General features: G+C 41.1%; 1 protein-coding gene across 1 annotated transcript; it reads left to right on the top strand.

Annotated features, from left to right (window-relative positions):
- Window positions 1-1297: 1297 nt before the first annotated feature.
- Window positions 1298-22424, top strand: LOC137097434 (gasdermin-A2-like). The gene is made up of 9 exons (XM_067470548.1): window positions 1298-1473; window positions 12996-13161; window positions 13287-13380; window positions 13884-13937; window positions 18310-18342; window positions 19024-19178; window positions 20642-20792; window positions 21190-21263; window positions 22191-22424. Exons 1-9 carry the CDS (start codon window positions 1298-1300, stop codon window positions 22422-22424), a joined length of 1137 nt encoding a protein of 378 aa, XP_067326649.1.
- Window positions 22425-23509: the final 1085 nt, after the last annotated feature.

Genomic DNA, 23509 nt, shown 5'->3' with positions numbered 1-23509 from the left:
CCGAGGGTGGGAAATGCAGCAGCTACTGGTAAATTTCAAAATAAAAATAGATACCAATAAAATTATATCAATTTAGGCATCAGTAGGTTAGATGTTTTTGAATATTTACATAAAACTGTAATTCAAGATAAGACTACCCAACTCTTATTCTAACCTCCTTCAAGGTAAATATGCTTACATGTCCTCCAATAATAATAATAATAATAATAGAGTAAAATAATGGAATGTAATAATAACAGTAATAATAGAGTACAATAATAAATGTAATAATAACAATACAGTAAAATAATAAATGTAACAATAACAATAATAAATAGAGTAAAATAATAAATGGAATAATAACAACAATAATAAAATAATAAATGTAATAATAATAATAACAACAACAAAGTAAAATAATAAATAACATTGACTCGAGTATAAAAAAGGACTGAAAAACTAGGCTTATACTCAAGTATATACAGTATATCATTCATTCCAGAGAAGTCTGTTTAGGATCCTTCTTCAAGAGCCGCCATGAATGTTCCCTTCACACTCCTTTCTGCCCCAAATCCAGGTCTTATTCTCGGGACTGAAAACAGGTGGAGTCTTTGTGCTCCCTCAAGGAAAGGGCCTTGGCTGGGAATCCCGTCTCCAGTCGCAACCATTTTGTCCCTCCTGAAGGGACCGAGGCAGAATGAAGAGACCCCAGATGGGGCCCAAGAGAGGCCCCGGGCCCTTCCTCAGAACAGGGATAGACTCTTCTCTTAAAGGCCTCCACACTGGAGGAGCGTGAAAACTCCCAAAAGGCATCAATATCTCCTCAGGATGGCTGAAAGGTTGCTGCAGGTGAGGAGGACTGAGCTGTGAGGACGCCTTCAAGGCCATGGAGGCCAATGTGGGCAGGAAAGGCCTCCATTCCTCCCTATTCAGGGCTATGGGGTTCCTGGCACGCCCTCCTCAGACCTGGAGGATCCTGGGATTGTTCCCCATCTTCCCCTGAAAGCAGCAGCCATTTTGTGCTACAGGAAGGAAGGAAGGAAGCAAGCCATAGGAAAAGAGCTGCCTCTGGCCTTCCTTTCAGGGGAAGAAGAGGGGCAGGAGGAGGGTCTCCATGTTTCAGAGGGGAAAGAGTATCTGTGCACCCTTCCACACAGCCCTATATCCCAGAATATCAAGGCGGAAAATCTCACAGTATCTGCTTTGAACTGGATTATCTAAGTCCACACTTAGATAATGTGGGATTTTCTGCCTTGATGTTCTGGGATATAGGGCTGTGTGGAAAGGCCCTAGGAAAGGGAGTGCTGTGTTTGCCAACATGATTCCCCAACCATTCAAAGCTGTGATCAATGTTTATCCTCTGAATGGCCCAATTCCCTATTGGGGATCAATACCAAGAGAAAACCAGAACCTCAAGCAGCTATTGAATGTCACCCGCTTCCCCATGTCCTCTGTGCTCCCCCCGGCCCAGGTCTCAGTTAAAAGCGATTTCAGGTATGTTTCACCAGCCCAACAACCCCCAACTTGATAATGAATAATAAAAACCATCTGGGGTCTTTACATTCCTGATTTTTAGAGACCCTCGCACCATTAACAGCATGAATAAGTTTGACTGCCTTCTGATATTGCAGAGGCACAGGTGTCCCAGTTTTCATCTGTCAAATGTTGGAAAATATTCATAACCATGAATCCTTCAAAACTGCAAATGTACAACTATGCTTCCTATTTAAAACCTAGCTGGGAGAAATCATTAACTGCAGGTTCTTGCAAAACAGCTATACATTTCCAGTCAGCAAGAGGTAAATATTGTGACTTTTTTTACAATTTGTCTAGAGGCCTTATTTTTTCACTATCAGCTCCCAATAGTTGAAATCACTTCTGCAAAAGGGGAAACAATGAAATGTCAACCTTATCACCCTCCCAACCAATTTGTACTGGCTTCACCCCCTGTCTTCCAAAATGCCAATGGTAAGCAGCAGAGAACCAGGGCAGTGCAGCATCCACTGGGACCTCCCCAGGATCCTTTGGAAACCCTGAAGGGCAAAATCAGTGGTATGTCTAGTAGGGGTGTGCAATTTTTTCATTAGTTGTCATAAGTCGGATAAAATTTGTACTTATGACGCAATAGCTGGTGCATGGGTGTGGTCCACGCCAAAAACTTAAGAATCTAAACTTACCCAATACTTTGTCATGTGAATTTTGTAAACATCGGAAGCCTCCCAAAGTCAGTTTTATTTTAGTGCAAGCAAGCAAAGCAAAGCCAACAAGGCTGCCATTCCTCTTTATTAATTAATGGTTTCTCGCCGTTAGAAGAGGGAAGCATCAGGGAGAAAGCAGAGTTTGCTGGGAAAGAGACTGAGGGCCCTTCCGCACAGCCATAGAACCAGAATATGAAGAAAATCCCACAGTATCTGCTTTGAACTGGGATATCTGAGTATAAGCCTTGTTTTTTTAGCCCCTTTTTAGACTGAAAAATCTCCCCTCGGCTTATACTAGAGTCAAGGTTATTTATAATTTTACTCTGTTATTAGTATTATTTTTATTTCAATTCTTATTTTACTCTATTTATTAATATTATTATTATTACATTTATTATTTTACTCTATTATTACAGTTATCATTACATTTCCATTAGCTTAATCTATTATTATTACATTTATTATTTTACTCTATTATTATTAATATTATTACATTTACTTTATTTTACTCTTATTTTTATTACATTTATTATTTTACTCTTTTTATTATTATTGGAAGGATACGTAAGCACATTTACATTAAAGAAGGTGAGAATAATAGTTTAATTAGAATTGGACAATCTTATCTTAAATCAAAGTTTTATGTAAATATTCAAAAACATTTAATCTTACTGATGCCTCAATTAATGTAATTTTATTGGTATCTCATGTATACAACTATCCATTATTTTTATGTTATTTTTATGAAATAAAAACTGTCAACTTTACTATCCATTTTAACTCATTTTTTAAAGATGCCTATGGGGAGGAGCTTGTCTTCATGCATTTTCTTCTGAGGCAGATTGTGAAAGAACTGTTGAAAAGGCTAACAAGTTTTCCTCTTTAATTTCCTTTTGTCTTCTTGAGTACTTTAGGTTAACGATCATCTGCTTTTCTCATTAACAAAACATATTCCCCGTTTTTACCATTCTTTGCCATTTGATAGAAGGCAGGTGGTCGGCCTAGAATCACAGAACCATAGAGTTGAAAGAGACTACATGGACCATCTAGTCCAAACCCCTGCCATGCAGGAAAAGCACATTCAAAGTACCCCCAACAGATGACCTCTGTTTAAAAGCCTCCAAGGAAGGAACTTCCACCACACACTGGGGAAATGAGTTTTACTGTTGAACAGCTCTTACAGTCAAGTTCTTCCTAATGTTCAGGGAGAATCTCCTTTCCTGTAATTTGAACCCATTGCTCCCAAGTCCTAGTTTCTTGGGCAGCAGAAAACAAGCCTACTCCCAGTTCCTTACGGCATCCTTTCACATATTTATACATAGCTATCATGTCTCCTCTCAACCTCTTATGAAGGCTAAACATATCCAGCTCTTTAACAACCTTACCAGATGGCCGGCAGCAGGAGGTGGCAGCACTCCACTTTGCCGCAAGGCATGGGGAATCCAGTGCCACACTCCTCACCTCCCATCACACGCATTGCCCACCGGAAGGGCAATGGTGCGCACTAGGGCTGGGTAACCATGGAAAAATTTGTTTCTAAACTCGATTCGTTTCCAAGGGGCACTAGCGTTTCCAAATTCTAAATACTTCTGAAATTTTGAGATTTCAAAATTTCGTTATTTACGATATTTCGTTAATTTCGAATCAATTCGTTAATGGCGGACGCAACTGCGCAATATGCTAAAAAAAACCTCTAAATGGGACAGGGGGAACTTCTGCAGCTTCCCTCTCCCTCTGTTGTTGACTGTTGGTGTGATAATTTATTTTTTATCGTTGATAAAACAAACAACTATAAAACTTGCACCAGACATGCGAAAATAATTACGAAATAATTACGAAAAAATTACAAAATAATTTCGAAATAATAACGAAACAATAACGAAATAAATTGAAAAAATTGTTTCGAATCTAATTTACTCCTCACACTATTCCTGCATGACTCAATATCGGATCGTAAGCTAATTTAAATACGAATTAATAACAAATTACGAAATAAACGAACGAAACGGCCCAGCCCTAGTGCGCACAGCTTCTTCCCATAGCCCGGGCAACACAGGAAGCCTCTGGTGTTCCCAGGGTGGTGGTGGCACACCAATTCCACCCCTGTGCATTCGCTGAGCCATCTGATAGGGGCCGGATGGTTCCGTGGGTGACCGAATTACAGTCGAATCTAGCCTATAAGATAAGGTGTTCAGACACTCCTAATAGGGATTCATGGTCTCCAGACCTTTGATCATTTTAGTTGCCCTCCTCTGGACACCTTCCAGCTTGTCAATATCTCTCTTCAACTAGACACAGTATTCTAGGTGAGGTCTAACCAAAGCAGAATAGAGGGACACTGTGGCTTCTCTTGATCTAGACCAGTGGTTCTCAACCTGTGGGTCCCCAGGTGTTTTGGCCTACAACTCCCACAAATCCCAGCCAAATTACCAGCTGTTAGGATTTCTGGGAGTTGAAGGCCAAAACATCTGGGGACCCACAGGTTGAGAACCACTGATCTAGACACTATAGTCCTTCTGGTGTAGCCTAAAATCCCATTGGCTTTTTTAGCTGCAGCATCACATTGTTTGCTCATGTTCAGCTTGTTGTCCACAAATACTTCTTCACAGGTACTCTTATCGAGCCAGGCATCACCCATTCTGTATCTTTGCATTTTATTTCTTTCTTCCTAAGTGTATCTTACATTTCTCCTTGTTGAAATTCATTTTGTTAGTTTTGGCTCTCATTAAGCTCTCTAATCAGTTGAGGTCATTTTGAATTCTGATCCTGTCCTCTGGAGTATTAGCTATCACTCCTCATTTGGTGTCATTTGCAAACTTGATAAGCACACCCTCTAAATCTTCATTCAAGTCATTAATAAAGAGATTGAACAGTACTGGGCCCATGACTAAACCCCCCATATCACTTCTTAGCAATGTGAAGAGGAACCATTGGTGGGCACTCTTTGGGGCAGAGAGCAAGACTATTTGCTTTAGTCATGGACAACAAATAGAGTAAACTACATCATAAAGAACCAACAACCTGTTCTAACATTTTTGGAGACAACGTCAACTTATTTTATTCAGGACACCCCCACAAGGTATAGGCATGAGACCTTGGAAGAGATGGATTGTGTCCTTAAAGTTTCCCAAGCCAGTCCAGATCACCTACTCATTTAAGGAAAAACAAACAGCTTTTTTTTTCAGGAGGTTGTCACCAGAGGACAACTGATAATTAAACATCCTCTCATTATCTCCTTTATGTTGTCCTTCATAGAATCATAGAAAAGACCACAAGGACCATCCAGTTTAACCCCCTTCTGCCACGCAGGAACACACTATCAAAGCACTCCTGACAGATGGCCATCCATCCTCTGTTTAAAAGCTTCAATTGAAGGAGACTCCCCCAAACTTTGAGGCAGAGTATTCCACTATTGAACAGCTCTTATCATCAAGATGTTCTTACCAATGTTTAAATGGGTTCTCTTTTCCTGCAATTTGAACCCACTGCTCCATGTACTACTCTCTGGAGAAGCAAGAAAGTAGCTTTCCCCTTCCCTGATATGATTTCATTTTCAATACGGCTATCGTGTCCCCTCTTATATGTTGTCTTCTCTAAACTAAAGATGCTGAGCTTCCTAAGCCTGAGCTTCGCTTCCAGACTTTTAGTCATTTTGGTTGCCCATCTCTGGACACATTCCTGCTTTAAATCTTAGGGAGAAGCATTTGGCATACCAAACTACAAATACCAGGTTCCCATAAAAAGTGGAATCTCAGTGGTGCAACCGAATACTGAGAAAGAGCCTCTAGAACAGTGGTTCTCAACCTGTGGGTCCCCAGATGTTTTGGCCTTCAACTTCCAGAAATCCTAATAATTGATAAACTGGCTGGGATTTCTGGGATTTGTAGGGACCCAGAGGTTGAGAACCACTGCTCTAGAAATATAAAATAACTTATAAAGCAGGAAGGTAGCATTAACAGGAAATACATGGAATTTAAACAACAGGAGGAGATTTTCCAACTGTGTGTTGTTTCCCTTCCTCCTTCTTTTATTTGTTTATTCTTGGTTAATATTTACCCATTACCTGGAGAAGTATGGCATATACAAATTCAACATAATATGTCCAGAGGAGGGCGACTATAATGATCAAGCGTCTGGAGAACAAGCCCTATGAGGAGCGGCTTAAGGAGCTGGGCATGTTTAGCCTGAAGAAGAGAAGGCTGAGAGGAGATATGATAGCCATGTATAAATATGTGAGAGGAAACCACAGGGAGGAGGGAGCAAGCTTGTTTTCTGCTTCCTTGGAGACTAGGACGCGGAACAATGGCTTCAAACTACAAGAGAGGAAATTCCATCTGAACATTAGGAAGAACTTCTTGACTGTGAGAGCCGTTCAGCAGTGGAACTCTCTGCCCCGGAGTGTGGTGGAGGCTCCTTCTTTGGAAGCTTTTAAACAGAGGCTGGATGGCCATCTGTCAGGGGTGATTTGAATGCAATATTCCTGCTTCTTGGCAGGGGGTTGGACAGGATGGCCCATGAGGTCTCTTCCAACTCTTTGATTTGATTCTATGATAAGAACAAACCTACAGAACTTGGGGACCGCTTGTATTAAGGCATGGCAGCTAAAGTGCTGTCAAACTGCATTATTCTGAGTTGTTCAAGGAGTTCCTAAGAAGTCAGTTGTTTTCCAGGAACGGAGATGAGTTGAGTTTTCAGCTGAAAACAAAACTACATTCAGAGGAATTCAGAGGCAGCCAGATAGTCCCATTCTGTTGCAACAGGAAGCACAGAGGGCTGCCTTTCTTCCTGGTAGTTATTTTAAATGTGGAAAGAGGCTTCAGACCCTGGCACTCACACTCAAGGACCCAAGTTTGACAGATCTTTAAGAACCAGAGGTAAGACTGTTTTAAAAGCCTCCATTGCACTATAAGTCATGCAGAGCAACTGTTTGGCAGGTTCCTCTCTCTGTGTAAATCTCAGTTCTTGAATGGAGATGAGAAAGCAAATAAGGGGGAATGCATTGACGATGGGAGGAGACAATAGTAGAGGCTCTAATAAGAGAATAAAATTTTGCTACATGCTAAATAATAGGAGAAAAAGTCCACTATAGAGGGTCATGGTCTCCTTTTCTAAAAGACATGACCTCCTTATTAAAATCTGCCAAATAAAGACTTTGTAGTGTTTATGGTATACGCTGCAAAGATGGAGCAAGTCAAACTTTGGAGAAAAATGATAAGAATTTATTGATACACGATTGGCTCAACCTATTACGCAAAGTAAGCATTTGCAGTATAGTTGATTTTGCCCAGGGGCGCTCTTGAGGCGCTCTTGGGGGAAAATAGACCTTGACATATGCGAGTTGTAGTTACTGGGATGTATAGTTCACCTACAATCAAAGAGCATTCTGAATTCTGCCAATGATGGAATTGAACCAAATATGGCACACATAACTCCCACAATGAACAGAAAATATATATCAGTGATTGGTTGGGGGGGGGGGGGAATACTGTTTGCTTACCGTTGAAAATTACCTAGGGCCGCCTCTGGTAACGCAGAACACGAGCCATAACTTTGTCTGAAAAATTTGAGGGGAAATGAAAAAGAATTTATTCAGGGTTATGCGGCTTGCATCCACATTGTGGAATTGATGCAGTTCAATACCACTTTCACTGCCATGAAGTCCTGGGATTTGTAGTTTTGGGTGACACTAGCACTCCATGGCAAAGAAGGGTAGAGATCTTGTGAAACTATAGTTCCCAGGATTCCATGGCATTGAGCTACAGCAGCAAAAGTGGCATCAAACTGCATTAATTCTATAGCGTACTGTAGGTGCTCCCATGGGAACCATTTGTCAGTGCCAAAGTAATAGCAATTTGAAGGATTGGGTTTTTGTAGGTTTTACGGGTTGTATGCCATGTTCTAGAAGCATCTAGAACATGGCCATATAGCAGAAAAACATACAATAGCCCAGTGATTCCGGCCATGAAAGCCTTGACAATAATTTGGATGATCCTCAGATCAAGTGAGGTTTTGGATAAATGACTAGAGGAAAATATGATGATTATTAATAAAACTGGATCCTAAAGTTAAGGATAATTTATTCGTAAGAGGATCAAGTAAGTAGTTTGCAAACACCTGTGATGCAGCCGGGAGAGAGGGGGAATAGGAAAAGGCAAGATTTTAGGATGTGATTTGTTGCTGTTCTGTGGTACAGTATGTAAGTACAATATGTAGCGGTTGTAAATGTTGTGGAACTTTAATTAAAATATATATTTAATTTTTAAAAGAAAGAAAAGAAAGACAAAACAGAATGTGAACAGGGTTATTAAGACAGGTAAAGTTGACTCTCATTATCCAAAAAGATTGAGACAAAAAGTGTTTGAGATTTTGGATTTTTCAAGATTTTGGAATACTTGTACTAGAATACATTTTATTGATGTGTATATTCTTATAAGTATTTTAAAAGTGTTGTGTTTTATCGCTCTGTTTTAACCTCAAGCCAAAAGGAGAGGCGGGTAATACATTTATTTGTAATAACTTTGTGCATGAAACAAGGTTTGCATACCATAAACTATCGAAAAGCAAAGATGTCACTCCTTCAGTTATCCAACTGGGCAATTTTGAGGTTTTTTTCTTATTCAGAATTCTGGGTAAGGGATGCTGAGCCTATAATATTTACCTTAATTATAAAATAGAAAAATAACTTGTTAAGAAGTTGTAAACCTTTAAAAGCTGTTTTTACCAAATATATACATAGAATTAAAATGGAATAAAACATATAGTACATTTTCCCCATCTCTGTTCTATTAGGACTTCTAGGTCTTCTGTCACTGTTCTATGGAAACTGAATATAAATTCACATTGGAGAAGTTATATATTTTTAAAGAGGTATTCTCTCCGGAAATTCTTCCAACAAGACTGGAGGAAGTTGAACACGGAGTCACACTGGAGAACTTAAAGATTCCTAGAGAGAACATTTTCATCAAATCCATGAAATCAGATCTGCAGAAGTCAAAACCCTAAATGTGGGGGGACTCCTGTATATTCTTTGCATGTTTTAGAGGGTTTTTGTGGTGGGGGGGGGGGGGGGTTTGTCATGTCAGGAGCGACTTGAGAAACTACAAGTCACTCCTGGTGTGAGAGAATTGGCTGTCTGCAAAGACGTTGCCCAGGGAACGCCCGGATGATTTGATGTTTTTATCATCCTTGTGGGAGGCTTCTCTCATGTCCCCGCATGAGGAGCTGGAGCTGATAGAGGGAGCTCCTCCGTGTCTCCCTGGATTTGAACCTGCAACCTGTCGGTCTTCAGTCCTGCTGGCACAGGGGTTTAACCCACTGCGCCACTGGGGACTCCATGTTTTGGAATGCCAGAAGCAAGGAAGGAGCTGTCGGGGAGGGGTGGGACAAAAGCCTGACCTTCTCCAGTGCTTGAAGACTGATTCAGGAAACTGCTGGTTCACAGACTCGATGGTAGAATTTAGTGGTCATCATGAACTCACTGGGGCCGGGTTGTTTTGAAGATATAATATCTATTCCAGCATGGAACAAGACTATGAAAACATAAATTCAACAGATGTGCTTGAAAGTTCCCCTAATTCAATTTCAGAACTTAGGTTTTGATATAAGAGCCGTCGCAAACTAGGTTCCTCTCAGTTGGCAGAATTCAACTGAGAGAAAATGCGGGCAATGCTGACCTAGCAAAGGAAAAACCACGCTGGCAAAGAGAAAGGGGCGGAGAAAGGGGCGGGGAGAGAGGCGCAGGCTCATGACGTCAGGGACGTGCTAGCAAGGTTTTCTCCCGCAGGAACCTAGTTTGCGACGGCTCTAAGTAAGAGCTGACTTGAAGGCACATAACAGCAACAGAGCTAGTATTAACGCATGTTATAATAGAGATCATCAAACCATTATTTAATGAAACGGTCATAAGCGTCAAGCTGTGTCAACTTTCTGGAAGAGTTGTTGTCCACATTCAGAGGTTAATTGTATTAACTGCATAATTATACCATGGGAAGCAGAAAGGACAACATGCTTTCTTTACATTCATTTGAAGAGATGAAGGCATTGCCATTTCCAAAAAGGATGTTGTGCAGTCTTGGCTCTGCCTTTTCCTCTCCTCTGCTTTAGTTTCCCCTGTTTCTAGGCTTTCCCAACAGTGTAGATAAGTTCCTTGGTATTAGTTTTTGGGTGGAGCATAAAATCCCCCCAAAGATCAACCTTAGTTGGTCTATTCAATTTGCCCATATGGAGCTCTTTTGCTGGACTTCTTTTTTTTGCAGCAGAGTTACAGTCACTAGAGGCTTGGGGCATTGTCTGGCAATCCTAGGCCCAAGCAATCCGAAACAGGCATCCTTGGCACCTGCATTCAACAGTATTCAGTCCCAGAGAAAACAGAAGCTTTTGACCAGCCTAAGCTTCACAAGAAAGAAGATTGAGACAGCTTATAAGCAACAGCTTGTAAACCATCGCTTTGCACCAGAGGCAGAAGACTCCAGATAGGTGACTGCAACCAGCAAAATCTCCTTTTGTAATATATTGTTTTAAGTTACCTTATAATAATCCCACGTGGAGTTAACCCTTTATTCATCTTGTTTTCAGTAAACTCATTTGGTTGTCTTTCCACCTTGACTAGAGTGCCTCTGTGTGTTAAGGGTCTCAATCGTAACAGAAGGTATACATATTGCCCCCCGAGTAAAGCCAGACACTATAGTTTTTCCCAAAGGCTCAGGCATTCCATCCCAGATGCCTTTCCTCTGCTAATTGCACAATGCAGTGTAGTTCATAAATTTGTTCTTTTTATTGTTTCTCTCTTTTAGGTCAAAATTATCTTCCTGAAATGTCATTCCATAAGGCAACCAAAGCTTTGGCAAACGAACTGGGCCCAGAAGGAGATTGGATCCCAGTATTCAGCAGTACAGACCATGACAAGTATCGGCCTTTTTGCCTGCTTTACAAAAACACTGACACTTGGTGGTGGAAGACTGAGTCATTTCATAAAACTGAATACAAACTAACAGATGTCATTCATTCTGACGGTCACACTGTAAAATTAGGTAACATCTAAGATTCAGTGATAAGAACCTAAGGATTGGGTTGTGGGTTTCTTTGGGCTATATAGCCATGTTTTAGAGGCATTCTCTCCTGATGTTTCGCCTGCATCTATGGCAAGCATCCTCAGAGGTAGTGAGGATGCTTGCCATAGATGCAGGTGAAATGTCAGGAGATAATGCCTCTAGAACATGGCCATATAGCCCAAAAAAAACCTACAACCACCCAGTGATTCCAGCCATGAAAGCCTTCGACAACCTAAGGATCGTGCTGAATCAGGCCAAAGAGCTTTCTAGTTCAACATTCTGTTCACGCTCGGGTTTTACTCACTGATTTATTTACAAAAGAAGAAGGTATTCTTAAAAATGATTTCACAATGCATTTAACTGCAGAACACACATGCGACATGTGGCTAATCCAAGACATCCCTGACTTCATATGTCTTCTCATTTAATCACTGGGTAGGGATTGGAATCTAAAAGGAAGCTAATATAGGCAGGAATGTCTTAATTGTTTTCACAATACAATACGGTCTGCTCAATAATACCTTTTTAAATAAATGAATAAGAGAGAAGCTTGGCCCTGAGATCTGCTTTGCACTGAACATTTTCTTACACTCAACATGGGAACCTAAACGACAGTAGGAAAGCTCACAACGTTCATAATTATTGCCACGCATGAAGATCATCATTTCTGTTTTATTGAGTCTCGGCAAAACAAGGAAACCATTATTCTCTGTGTTATCCAAATGAAAGTCATTTCTTACCTTGCAAGGCATCCAACATCATTGATGCTATTTATACAATGGTAGAGACCAGTTTCTTAACTCAAGTACTCTTCCGTTTCCCCCAAACTTTGACTCAATGTGGCTTATAATATTGTATAAGTACAAGAACAGCATTAAATTTTTAAAAAGCCTTCATACATCAAAATGTTGTAATGTACTAACTGAAGGAGAGGAAAGACGGGGCCATCCTGGTCTCTCTAAGGGGGGGGGGGGTAGTCTCAAAGTCTGAGAGCAGCCACCAAGAGGCCCTCTCCTGAGAAGTTGATGAAAGGCCTCTCCAACAGATCTTAGAGGTCTAATAGGCTCATAAAACACATAGAGCCCAAAGGCAACTACCAAAAGGGTCCTTTCTCATGTCTCTCCCAGCCATGTTCAGTCTTGGCTTCTGTCCCCATCATCTCCACAAATCCCTGGTGTGAGGCTGTTCATTGATTTGGTAGAGCCAGCCATTTTCCTATACCTTATTAGAAAATGATGTTTTGATCCTCCAGCTATCTTCCTTTTTTCTAATGCTTCTTTCAATTACATATTTTATCCATTTTTAATTTCCAGATGTCAAAGATGGAGACAACTTTACCATTAAGGAAGAGGTTGAGGGAACAGTGGGAGGACAAATTTCTGCACGTGATATAGCCTCTATCGAAGCCAATGTGACTATATCCTGTGTGAGGTCTGTGAAAGTGAAAACGATACAGTTATGTTCCACAATCATCAATTCTGTAAAAAAGGTGTAAGTATATTGATCTTATGCACCTGGTTCAAACTCAGTAGCGCATGATATCTCGTACTGATGGAAATATAAGTTCGAAAAATCTATAGTAAAATAGTATGGGTTTTTTTTAATACTTTGATACTAGAATCGAAATCCTTGATGGTCACTAACTCCATTCAATAACACCTGGCAAATGGTGGCACTCGTGCCTTTAGCTTTTATATATCCCTTGTGCTATGTAATCTGCGTCGTTACTTATATTTTGGATAATGGATGTCTGTTTTTTCTGCTTCAGAAAAATCGACATGGATCATGAGTTCATTAAACAATCAAAGAAGTATAAAAAGGACCTGTACATTGTGACTGAGGCAGTAGAGGCTGTGGAAGATGCACCATTCAAGGAATGCAGCCAAATGGGAGGAGATATCTTTAATACAGCTTGTGTCAAGATGGGGCTGAAGGTTGGATCTGAATTGCTTTCATCCATTCACAAATGTCAAGGGAGTAAAAGAAGTGCCTCCTTTCACATTGATGCCATTTTCCTTGTAGCTGATCCAGGGTTTTTTGTTTTCTCTTTCTCTTTTAGGGTACCAGAAATATTAGGAAGGAGTTTCATATCCCAAAATCTTGCACCCTGGCATTCAGAGCCAAGAAACTAAAAGTAGGAAAGGAATCAGTAGGTAATGGATGTTTACAATCCAATCCTTAACAGAAGCAGAATCTTCCGTCCTCTCTTTTCTTTGGTAGGAATGAGAATGTGGAGGACCAGTTCACATACCCTTTCTCAAGCAAACGTTTACTTTCTAATCTGAGAAATCCCTTACTCCCTAACAGTGTTGCTCATTTTTCACCTCATGCCTTGGAATTTATTTCAAAACTGGCTGGTAGAGCCATTGACATCCATTGTTCTGTACCAAAAAAGCAATAAAAACAATGTAGTTAAATGCTTGATCATACTTAAATAGCTATTCATGCTGTCAACTCAGAGGTTAATCCATTTGAATTCTACTTGGTTCTGGTCCCAGACAACAGCTTAATAGATCAAAACCTGTTTTTGGATTATACTCTGCCCTCGTATCAATTTCAGATTTAAAAGGCTATTGGCAATATTTGTAATCAAATGTTAATCTTCAGATCTCATATTATCCATTACAGCTACGAACATTGTTTTGGTTTTCCTCAGGTATTTCCTATTATTCAGATGATAAACTAGGAACTTGGGTTTACAATGAGCCAGGTAAGCAAAGTTTAGCAAATTTGTTTAATATTGATAGCTGACTTCTAGCCCCATTAAGTCTAAACAATGACTCCCCTGGGGATGGGGTATCCCGCAAGCGGGGGGTCCACCATTGAGGTCGTGCTGGGGAGGCATAGATGTGATCGAATATGCCATCCCAGGGAGAAGCGCAACAGAACATTTGCGACCCTGAGGCGAGATAGGCAGGAGTGCCATCATGACAGGCCTCCCAGACTTAAGGTTCTGCTGTTAAATGCTAGGTCTGTAAATGGTAAAACAGTTGCTATTCAGGACTTGATCCTGGTTGAGCAAGTGGGCCTCGCTTGCATTACTGAGACCTGGCTGGATGATCTCGGGGGGGGGGGGGTGTTAGCCTCACCATGCTCCGTCCACCGGATTTTGGGGTGCATCAGACCTGGGGGCGAGGAGGAGGGCTTGCGGTGGTCTAACATGGAGATACGTTCCAACTTAAACACCAGTCTTAGCGCAGTACCAAGGGATGTAACTGAGGCACCTGTCTGTCCAGCTTTGATGGATTCATTTCAATTTGTTCAGCCTGATAATGTGGACAAGGTCCTTGGAGCGGTGAGAGTGACAACTTGTACTCTAGATCCTTGCCCTTCCTCGTTTATCAAACTTGCCAGTGGGGGATTAGCTGAGTGGTTTATGCCTCATTGGAACAGGGACATATTCCTTTGAGCCTAAAAGGAGCAATAGTGAGACCTATCCTTAAGAATGCATCCCTAGATTCCTCGGTATTGAACAACTACAGGCCAATTTCTAATCTCCCCTTTTTGGACAAGGTTCTGGAATGGGTCATGGCCTCCCAACTCCAGGGATTCTTGGATGACATTGATTATCTTGATCCATCACAGTCTGGTTTTAGGCCTGGCCATGGTACGGAGATGGCTTTGGTCGCCTTGGTGGGTGACTTCCGAAGGGAGCTAGACAGGGGGAGTGTGTCCCTGTTTGTTCTCCTGGACATCTCAGCAGCTTTCAATAACATCAACCATGGTATCCTTCTGGGGCGGCACTCCGGAATGGGTCTTGGAGGCATTGCTTTGCAGTGGCTCCACTCCTTCCTGGAGGGTCGCTCCCAGTTGTTGAAGCTGGGGGACACTTGCTCGGACCCCTGGCCATTGACCTGTGGGGTCCCACAAGGTTCCATTTTATCCCCCATGCTTTTCAACATCTACATGAAATCGCTGGACGAGGTCATCCGGAGTTTTGGAGTTCGGTGCCATCTGTACGCAAATGACACCCAACTCTACTACTCCTTTCCACTGAACTCCATGGAAGCCTCCCGAACACTAAACCAGTGTCTGATGGCTGTGATGGACTAGATGAGGGCTAACAAATTGAAGCTAAATCCAGACAAGGCAGAGGTCTTGGTCAGTCGTGGGATCAGTCGGGATCAGCGTTGACGCCTGAAGCTCAGGTGTCGGCGGTGGCTGGGAGGGCTTTTGCACAGTTAAAGCTTGTACAGCAGCTGTGACTGTACCTCATGAGGTCTGACTTGGCCATGGTGGTCCATGCCTTGGCTACATCCACATTGGATTGTGGCAACGTGCTCTACGTGGGGCTGCCCTTGAAGATGGTCCGGAAACTCCAACTGGTACAAAGGTTGGCAGCTAGGCTTCTAACTGGAGCCAATTATAGGGAGCATACAACGCCCTTATTAAAGCAGCTCCACTGGCTGCTGATAAGCTGCCGGGCCCATTTCAAGGTGCAGGCTATGACCCGTAAAGCCCTAAACCAGGCGTCCTCAAACTGCGGCCCTCCAGCTTTTTGGGCCTCTAACTCTCAGAAGCCCTAATGAGCTTATTAATTTGTCATTTGGGGAGTTGAAGCCCCAAACAGCTGGGGGGGGGGGGGGGGGCGCAGTTTGAGGATGCCTGCACTAAACAGTTCGACCCCAGCCTATCTCCGCGATCGCATCTTCCCCTATGAATTGGCACAGACTCATAGATCTTCCAGAGAGGCCCTTCTCTCGCTCCCGCCACCGTCTCAAGTACAGTTGGTGGGGACGAGGGAGAGGGCTTTCTTGGTGGGGGCCCCCTGCCTTTGGAGCGCCCTCCCCAGAGAGCCAAGACAAGCTCCGTCACTAGCCTCCTTCTGAAAGCACCTGAAGACCTGGTGGTTCCAGCAGGCTTTTGATAATGATTAGCCCCAGGTCCTATCCTGGCCAACAGTTGGGTCCCTGCTCTGCACTCTACCCACTTCCCTGGCCCTCTGCTGCCTCGTTGCCCTTGACCTGGCCTAGCTCAATTATAGCTATTCAGGAGGTCCTGGAAAAAAATAGTCCCAGGCACTACTCTGAACATTAGTTAAGATGCTGTTCTGCACTTTACCCACTTCCCCAGCCCTATATTTCCCATTGGCCCAGCCCTCTCATATCTGTGCCCCAGGCCTTGGAAATAAATAGCTCCAGATCCCGTCCTGACCATCATGCAGGATCATACTTGCACTTTATCCACTCCCCTAACCCTAGTTCACCTCGTTATATTAGCCCAGCCCTCCCATGGTTATCGAGGCCCACTCTCAAATCTTGGAAAGAGGAAACTAAACTTTCCAGATGGAATTAGCACTGAACTGGTTTTTAATTTTAAATATGTAGGACTGTTTTATAGTATGATGTTTTTTGTTTATAATGATTACTTGTATATTTTTATGTCTGTAATTGCTCTGTTCGAGATATGCTGGAAACCGCCCTGAGTCCCCTTGGGGAGATAGAGCGGTATACAAATAAAAGTTTATTATTATTATTATTTAATATTTTATTTCTCAATATTATTCATTCATTAATAGAAGTGGTTTCATCGTGCCAGCATTCTTGCAAAAACATATCAGAAAGGCAAATGTCGCTTTTTCACCGGATGCCTTCAACCAGCATTATAAATATTTGCCCAAACCAAAAAGCATTTCAAAATTCAAAAGAATTTAATAAAATGAGAAGGTTCCTGGTCAATCTCCACAGGAGACTATGTGTGGCATCTTAAAGTTACTTAGATCTGGACCTAGGCAATAATCCACCCTTTGAAATTATATCTGGAAACATATTGGTAGCTAATTTGAGTCTTATCACATAAAAATAATATGATGACTTGGGCTAGCTTTCATCACTAGTTTGGCTGCTGTATTCCAAACTAGTTGAGGTTTCTCACTCACTCTTCCTAGTCAAGATCCATAGCTATTTGATATCCTTATCCCACTATGCTGTTAATAGCACAATATTCCATTTCTACTACAATGAAATTCTAGGATTTGCAATTTATGGAGAGGAGGAGCTGTGCACTCTTATTCAGGGAGTTCTTAGGCCTCACTAAACTATGAAGCCCAGGATGCTATCATGGCAATTAAAATAGAATACAGCACTAGAGCAGTACAGTGTGATAAAGGAACCACTTAGCTATCACCACAACATGGATAACGATAGAACAGCCAGATTCCTTTCTGCGGAACCGAATTGACCTATGAACCCACTCATAGGTGATTAGAAGGTGACCCAGATGACTCTCCCTGCCTTTTGTCCAGCCAGAATGTGTGAATGAAACCCCTCCAGACACGTGTGAGCTAAGCAAACTCACATGCCCAGTGGGGAGGGAGCAGAGGCAACAAGGGGCCCCAATTTATGTGTAAGACCTTGCTGCAGATTATCTTGAAGGGCAGTGCTTCCTGCTTGGTTGTGCTTGGTGTATTCTGTGGGATGGGACTCTGCCAGGCTGGCAATATGGTGGCTCCACAGGAGCCAGTTGCTACAGTGGTGAGAAGAAGCAAGGGTCTACCCCTTTTCCCCCTGTCCCTCCACCACAAACCCTATCTTCATGGCAACGCAAACTCACCGCTCTTTTCTTCTCTCTAGTTACAAGGACTATGGTCTAGAACAGCAAAATTGATAGGTATTTCCCTCAAAGTGAGTGATGGGAGGGCGAGAATGCATTAGTATGTTGAGGGAGGTTTTCTCCTCACGTGTTCAGTTGGGGAGGTGACCCCCAATACCTATGATACTACTGCATGTGCAAAGCCATTCTTTTGCTGGGGAAGGAAATATACCTTGAAGATGACAATATAATACAGCCTCCATTTAAGATTAAGATGAGATGGTTTTTAAAAGAAAGTAGCAATAAACTATTGTGCCACATACTAAGCAATTCAGGAGGGTGTCATTGGATGCTTTGGACAATTTGTTGAATTCCGAAAGTGCACAACGCCAGTTTGAGACAAACTAAAACCATCATTGCAACATAACTGTGTTAGAAGGTCTTTGAGCTCCACTAAAATTCAGTTGGATCTATTCACACTGTCCTAATGCAGATCACATGAATAATATACCTGACTCTGTTTTCTTTATTATGCTTGTTTTTTTCCATAGGAGAAGAAACTCTAAGGACATGCATTTACGAAAGTAAGTTGTTCATGTTTCAAAAGTTGGGGTTTAATGCAAGCTCTGAAGTAAATCAGTTGAAGACCACTGTTTCAACTAAGTTCATTGTCTAGCTTATTTACACATTTCAATAATGTTTCAAGAAATATGGGGTTCTAAAATAACACAATCTTTTTGCAGTGTGGGATTTTAAAAAAACCCTCATGGGTAAGAAAAGCCACACTATACATATTTTTATCACTTAAAAAGATGAACTGTGAACATATTAGGAATTTGTGTCCTGGGAATTGACTTGTCCATGTCTGTCAAGGTGAATGTTGTCACTCAGAGACAGGATACCGAGGGAGGTATCTTTAGGCACAGTAGCCTCTGAAGATGCCCTGTTGGAGACTCCTATCTTAAAGGCCTTCTAAATCAAATATTAATCTATTTCGATACAACAAATAAGTCAAACCTTCACTCCTGATGAGGTTTTGGATTTTAAAGATTCTGACTGTTTACAAAGATCTGGAGTTTAATTTTACCGGTGTGACACCTGCTTGTGCTTGTGCTCTGTGCTGAGAACATTTTATGCTGGGTTTGTATGGTGACATAAAAGTAATATTTTCAAAAACATGAAGTATTACCACTAATCCCAAATATCTAGCTCTGTGATACATTTTTCCTTACATCTGATCCTGAGCTCTCAATTCTCTTTATTAGTACCTGTAATGTACAGTGTGGAAAGTATACATCAGGAAGTTGAAGAGAACTGTGTACAGTTCTCATTCCTATCTGCAAATCTGCGAGGTGTATTTCTAACTGGCTTTGTGGCTGTAATGAGGAACAAGGACCTTCTACAAGAGCTAGTGTTCCAGGTAAAGATATTCTCGTTGTGCGTTAGGCTCTTCCTTTGGGGGTAAGGGTTTCCTCATCATTTGTTTCCAGCTCATTGTCCCTCCCTTCACAAATCCTTGGCCATATTGTCTTTGTGGATCTCTCCCATTAGTGTCTTTCCAACCCAGTGTCATATTTGGAGGCATTCAAGATTAATCTCCGCTTCCCATTGTCAAGTGTAGTTCCAACCAAAAATATATCTTCTTTAGCTTTGGGGAAAAAAAACCCAGGTTAACATTGTCACCCCTGTGGTGTTTGTTTTGTTGTTTGTGCCCCTGTTCAGAAGATCTTGCTTCACTTTCTGTCCCTGGGATAACTGGATTTTGAAAAATGTGGCTTGTCTTGGAAACAAGGATTGGTGATGAAGCTTCAATGGAGAGACCTTTCCCCCTTGATGACTCTTCCAAGAGTGCATTTCCCTTCCTGGGAGTAGATTTCTCTCACGTCCGTTTGTTACAACCTTGTTCTTGCTTGAGTGTGCTTGTAACTCGGGGACTGCCGTCACCCATTGACTGGAAAATGTGTAAAAGTTATTTACAAATTCCTTTCTCCTTTGAGAGAAAGAGTGAGAAAGTCACCCTGCCAAAAGAAATTCATTACATTGTTTTGTATTTCAGGACAAAAAGTTAACTTGCAACCCCCACCCTGCTTAAAAAAAAAAACATTTTGACCTAAAACATTTTCATTTAGAAACCAATGCACTTTAACACAAAATGCACAAATACAGTGTTCTTTGCATTAAGTTAATTGATTTTTTCCTTGCAAAATCCAAAGTAACTTTGGTGAAAAATTAAAATCTCCAAATATAAAGAATAATAGAAAATGTGCAAAAAAAAAAGAGTATTACATTATTATTATTATTATTATTATTATTATTATTATTACAGTCTTTTCTAAATTGCTGCCTTTCGCCCAATCCTGGGACTCAGGGCTAACGTTATAATTCTATTAAAATGCAAGTGTTAAGAACCATTGCAAGTATGCCATGAAAAAGAATAAGAGCAGTGGGATGAAAACATTTGCAACTCTTTTGTTCTTGCAATGGAGGATGAAATATGTGCAAATTTTCTTCATTGCACCACAGCAGTCACTGTTGCTCTTTTACAGAATATTATTCCATGGAAGCCCCTTCACACATCCTTCAAAGGAATCTTATCGGCAGGAAAGTTTAGGAGATTATCTGATTTATAATCTTTTTGGCAGGAAAATTAAAACTAGCCAGTGGCTATCTATTTTATGTTTACATCAGTTCTCTCACATGAACTGATTTAAAGGACAGAACCAAACCAAATTCATCCTCAAAATTACTCAACACTCCTTCATGCTCTTGATTCAGATTTCATCACATAGCAACCCTTGCTTTCATTTGTGTGCCCCTAAATCCTTGCATTTAGGTCCATGTAACTGGTTGGCATTGACATTACCTTTTTCTTTATGCTATTAGCTGGAGGAGTCACTTGAAACCTCTGGCCAATGCAAGCTGAAGGCAGACGAGCCAGAATTGCAAGATCTGGTGGAGAATTTACAAGATCGCAGTGGAGTCATCATCCCTGAACTTGCAAAGGCAGTTGTTTATTTTCTAGAAGCCTTGGATGGTAAGGATCACAACTTCCAAAATACAGTGACCATTCGAATGTATGTCACTAAAAGACCTTTCAGCCCATGAGTCTCTTCTGATTCAGTTGTACAGATGTTGCTCTTGCAGATAACTGCTGCATTTAAAATCTCAAGCTGCTTGAAATTTCCCACAGCTCTCTCATGGCATATTCTCTTAGAGTTTCTCACAGATTTGCCCAGTTACTACTGTGAGAGGACAACCACTCAGTGAAAAAGAGGTTTCTCTTCATTTGCATGTCCCAGCATGCTAGAGCAAACTATGGCTCTTTCTTATCGTACTGCTGATCAAAATAATCTTGCCATCTCCCTGCTTCAGCCATGTTGCGCTAGTATGGAACCCTTTCCTTCCATTGATTGTTTTGCTCTCTTTCTCAGAACTGCAAGAAGAACAATTGATGCTCTTGGAAGAATCTCTAGAAAAAAAGATTGTGCCCAAGCAGCTGGAACTGGTGAGAACTCTAATCACACATTCCCTACATGTTTTGCCAGACATGTTAATATTTATTTATTTATTTATTTACAGTATTTATATTCTGCCCTTCTAACCCCGCAGGGGACTCAGGATGGATTCCAATGTACACATATATGGCAAACATTCAATGCCAAAGACACACAACAGATATAGACAGACAGTCAGAGGCTATTTAACTTTTCTGGCCGCCAGGGGAGCTTTCGCTTTCATCGTCCATCTGCGACACTGATAAAGTACTTCCACATTCCCCGCATGCTTTTGCTGGAGTGCTTTGCTGGCGTCTTTTTTATGGCCTCGTAAATTAGTTAAATTAGCCTCCCCACACATAGGTGGTACCTAATTTTCCTACTTGACAGATGCAACTGTCTTTCGGGGTGCAAAGGTCGGCAACAAGCTACACAATTGGTCGGAAGCTCACTCTGACCTGGGCTGGCTCCGAACTCATGACCTTTTGGTCAGAAGTGATTTTAATGCAGCTGACACTCAGACTTAATAGATAGTAGATTCTCCTTTTACAAAACTGAAATAAATGTGAATTCTGTGGAATCCTAGGATTTGCAGACAGTTTTAAGTTTTATTGCAGCAGCAACAAACAAACAAAAAAACCACAGGATTCCATATGATGCATCCATGGAATGGATCAATGGCACTATAACTGTGTGGTGCAAAAGGGCATGAGTTCATATGAGCCTTCTATATACCTCTGCCTTTCTAAAATGTAAAATGTAATTTGCCTGCTAGCTTCTCAGCACTGGCAGAGCTAACTATGGCAAAAGAGTTCCATAATCAAATTGTGATACATGGCCATACGCTATAGTTTTTCCAAAGAGCAACAATGATTTTTTATTTACAATGAAAAATTTGACTTGTGTGGTTTGATTTTGCTTCTTTTATGTTTCCAAAGATTGATATCATATTAGGCAATATTCTAAGCAACGATGAAAAGAAATTTACTGTAGATGTCCAGCTCTTATCTGAAGAAGAGATGCTTATAATGGGAGCAATGATTGAAATGAGTGGAGTGACCGTTCAGAAAACCGAAGCTCATCTTACTGGAACAGGAGAGCCTGCAGCTTTAGTGCCCTTGTTTGTGGTTCTTTATGTGCTCTCTCTTCTAACTAAGCAAGAAGACGACTGAATTCATCATGAAATCTGCATGACCAAGCTGTACACATTTATCTGGGAAAATCTCATTTATTTCCAAGCTTGAAATATATATATATTGGGTTCAACTCCCACAGTCATGGGTTGGGTAAATTGCAGTTCAGAAAAGTAACTTTTTCCAGACTTTCCTCAGTGCAGCTTAGTTCTGAGCAAAACCGGTATAGGGTTATATTGTAGTGCAGATACGTATATATGGCCTTGCTCTCAGATCTTCTTTGCACTATATAGCCTCCTTTTCAGTCACATTTCTCTCTTGGAATGAAAATTAGTAGTAATAAAATCATTTATTTTCTTTGCAAAAGACCTTAGGTTACATGCCTCATTCAGCCCTTACCATTTGCAATATTCCTTGTTCTGATAGAAATTATATCTCCTGATGATGGTAGCCATCATGACCATCTATCTCAAATAGCCACTGCAAATTATGGCTAATTTTCTTCTGAAGTAGAACCATCCAGTCTCAATTAAATGGGATGGATAGATAGCTAGATTGTGGATGGTCATATGCTTGTTTTACCATGTTTCTCACACCAGAAACGACTTACAGTTTCTCAAGTCGCTCCTGACACGACAAAAAAAAAACACACACACACACACAACCATGTTGTAAACATGAAAACACCATACAAGTCCTGCATGTATGACATACTTCTTTTTTCAATATCCTGACTACTTTAAAATTACCCTATTTCTTTTATTCTGAGATAATAACAACAACAACAACAATAATAATTTTATTTTTATACCCCGCCTCCATCTCCCCTAAGGGAATGGGGCGGCTTACAAGGGACGAGCCCAGAGAGCACAAAGTTAAAAACATAACACAATAAGATGCCATCAAAATAAAACCAAATCAAAACATATGACAATAAAACGTAACATAAAAACAGTACCATACAGAACGATAAAAGTGCTGAGTTCAGAGGGCTCTGGGTTTGTGCAAATTCCTAGATAGAGCTAAGGGAAAGTGCAAAATTCAGAAAGACAGGGCTGGGAGGATAATGTTCATGGGCATTAAAATGTCAGGATTGTAGAGCGGAGGGCCATGTTAAAGTGCAG

This window comes from Anolis sagrei, chromosome 6 (assembly GCF_037176765.1).
Source record: "Anolis sagrei isolate rAnoSag1 chromosome 6, rAnoSag1.mat, whole genome shotgun sequence".
Taxonomy (NCBI): domain Eukaryota; kingdom Metazoa; phylum Chordata; class Lepidosauria; order Squamata; family Dactyloidae; genus Anolis; species Anolis sagrei.
Note: the sequence above shows the minus strand (reverse complement) of the source record. Positions and strands in the feature narration are given on the sequence as shown.

What these genes read in the sequence shown, in the direction of transcription:
- LOC137097434 (XM_067470548.1), top strand. Translation starts at nt 1,298, where the DNA reads ATGATTCCCCAACCATTCAAAGCTGTGATCAATGTTTATCCTCTGAAT. An exon ending in TTGGGTTTACAATGAGCCAG is followed by an intron (nt 13,938 to 18,309) that starts GTAAGCAAAGTT and finishes TTTTTTCCATAG; the next exon opens with GAGAAGAAACTCTAAGGACA. An exon ending in TGCCCAAGCAGCTGGAACTG is followed by an intron (nt 21,264 to 22,190) that starts GTGAGAACTCTA and finishes ATGTTTCCAAAG; the next exon opens with ATTGATATCATATTAGGCAA.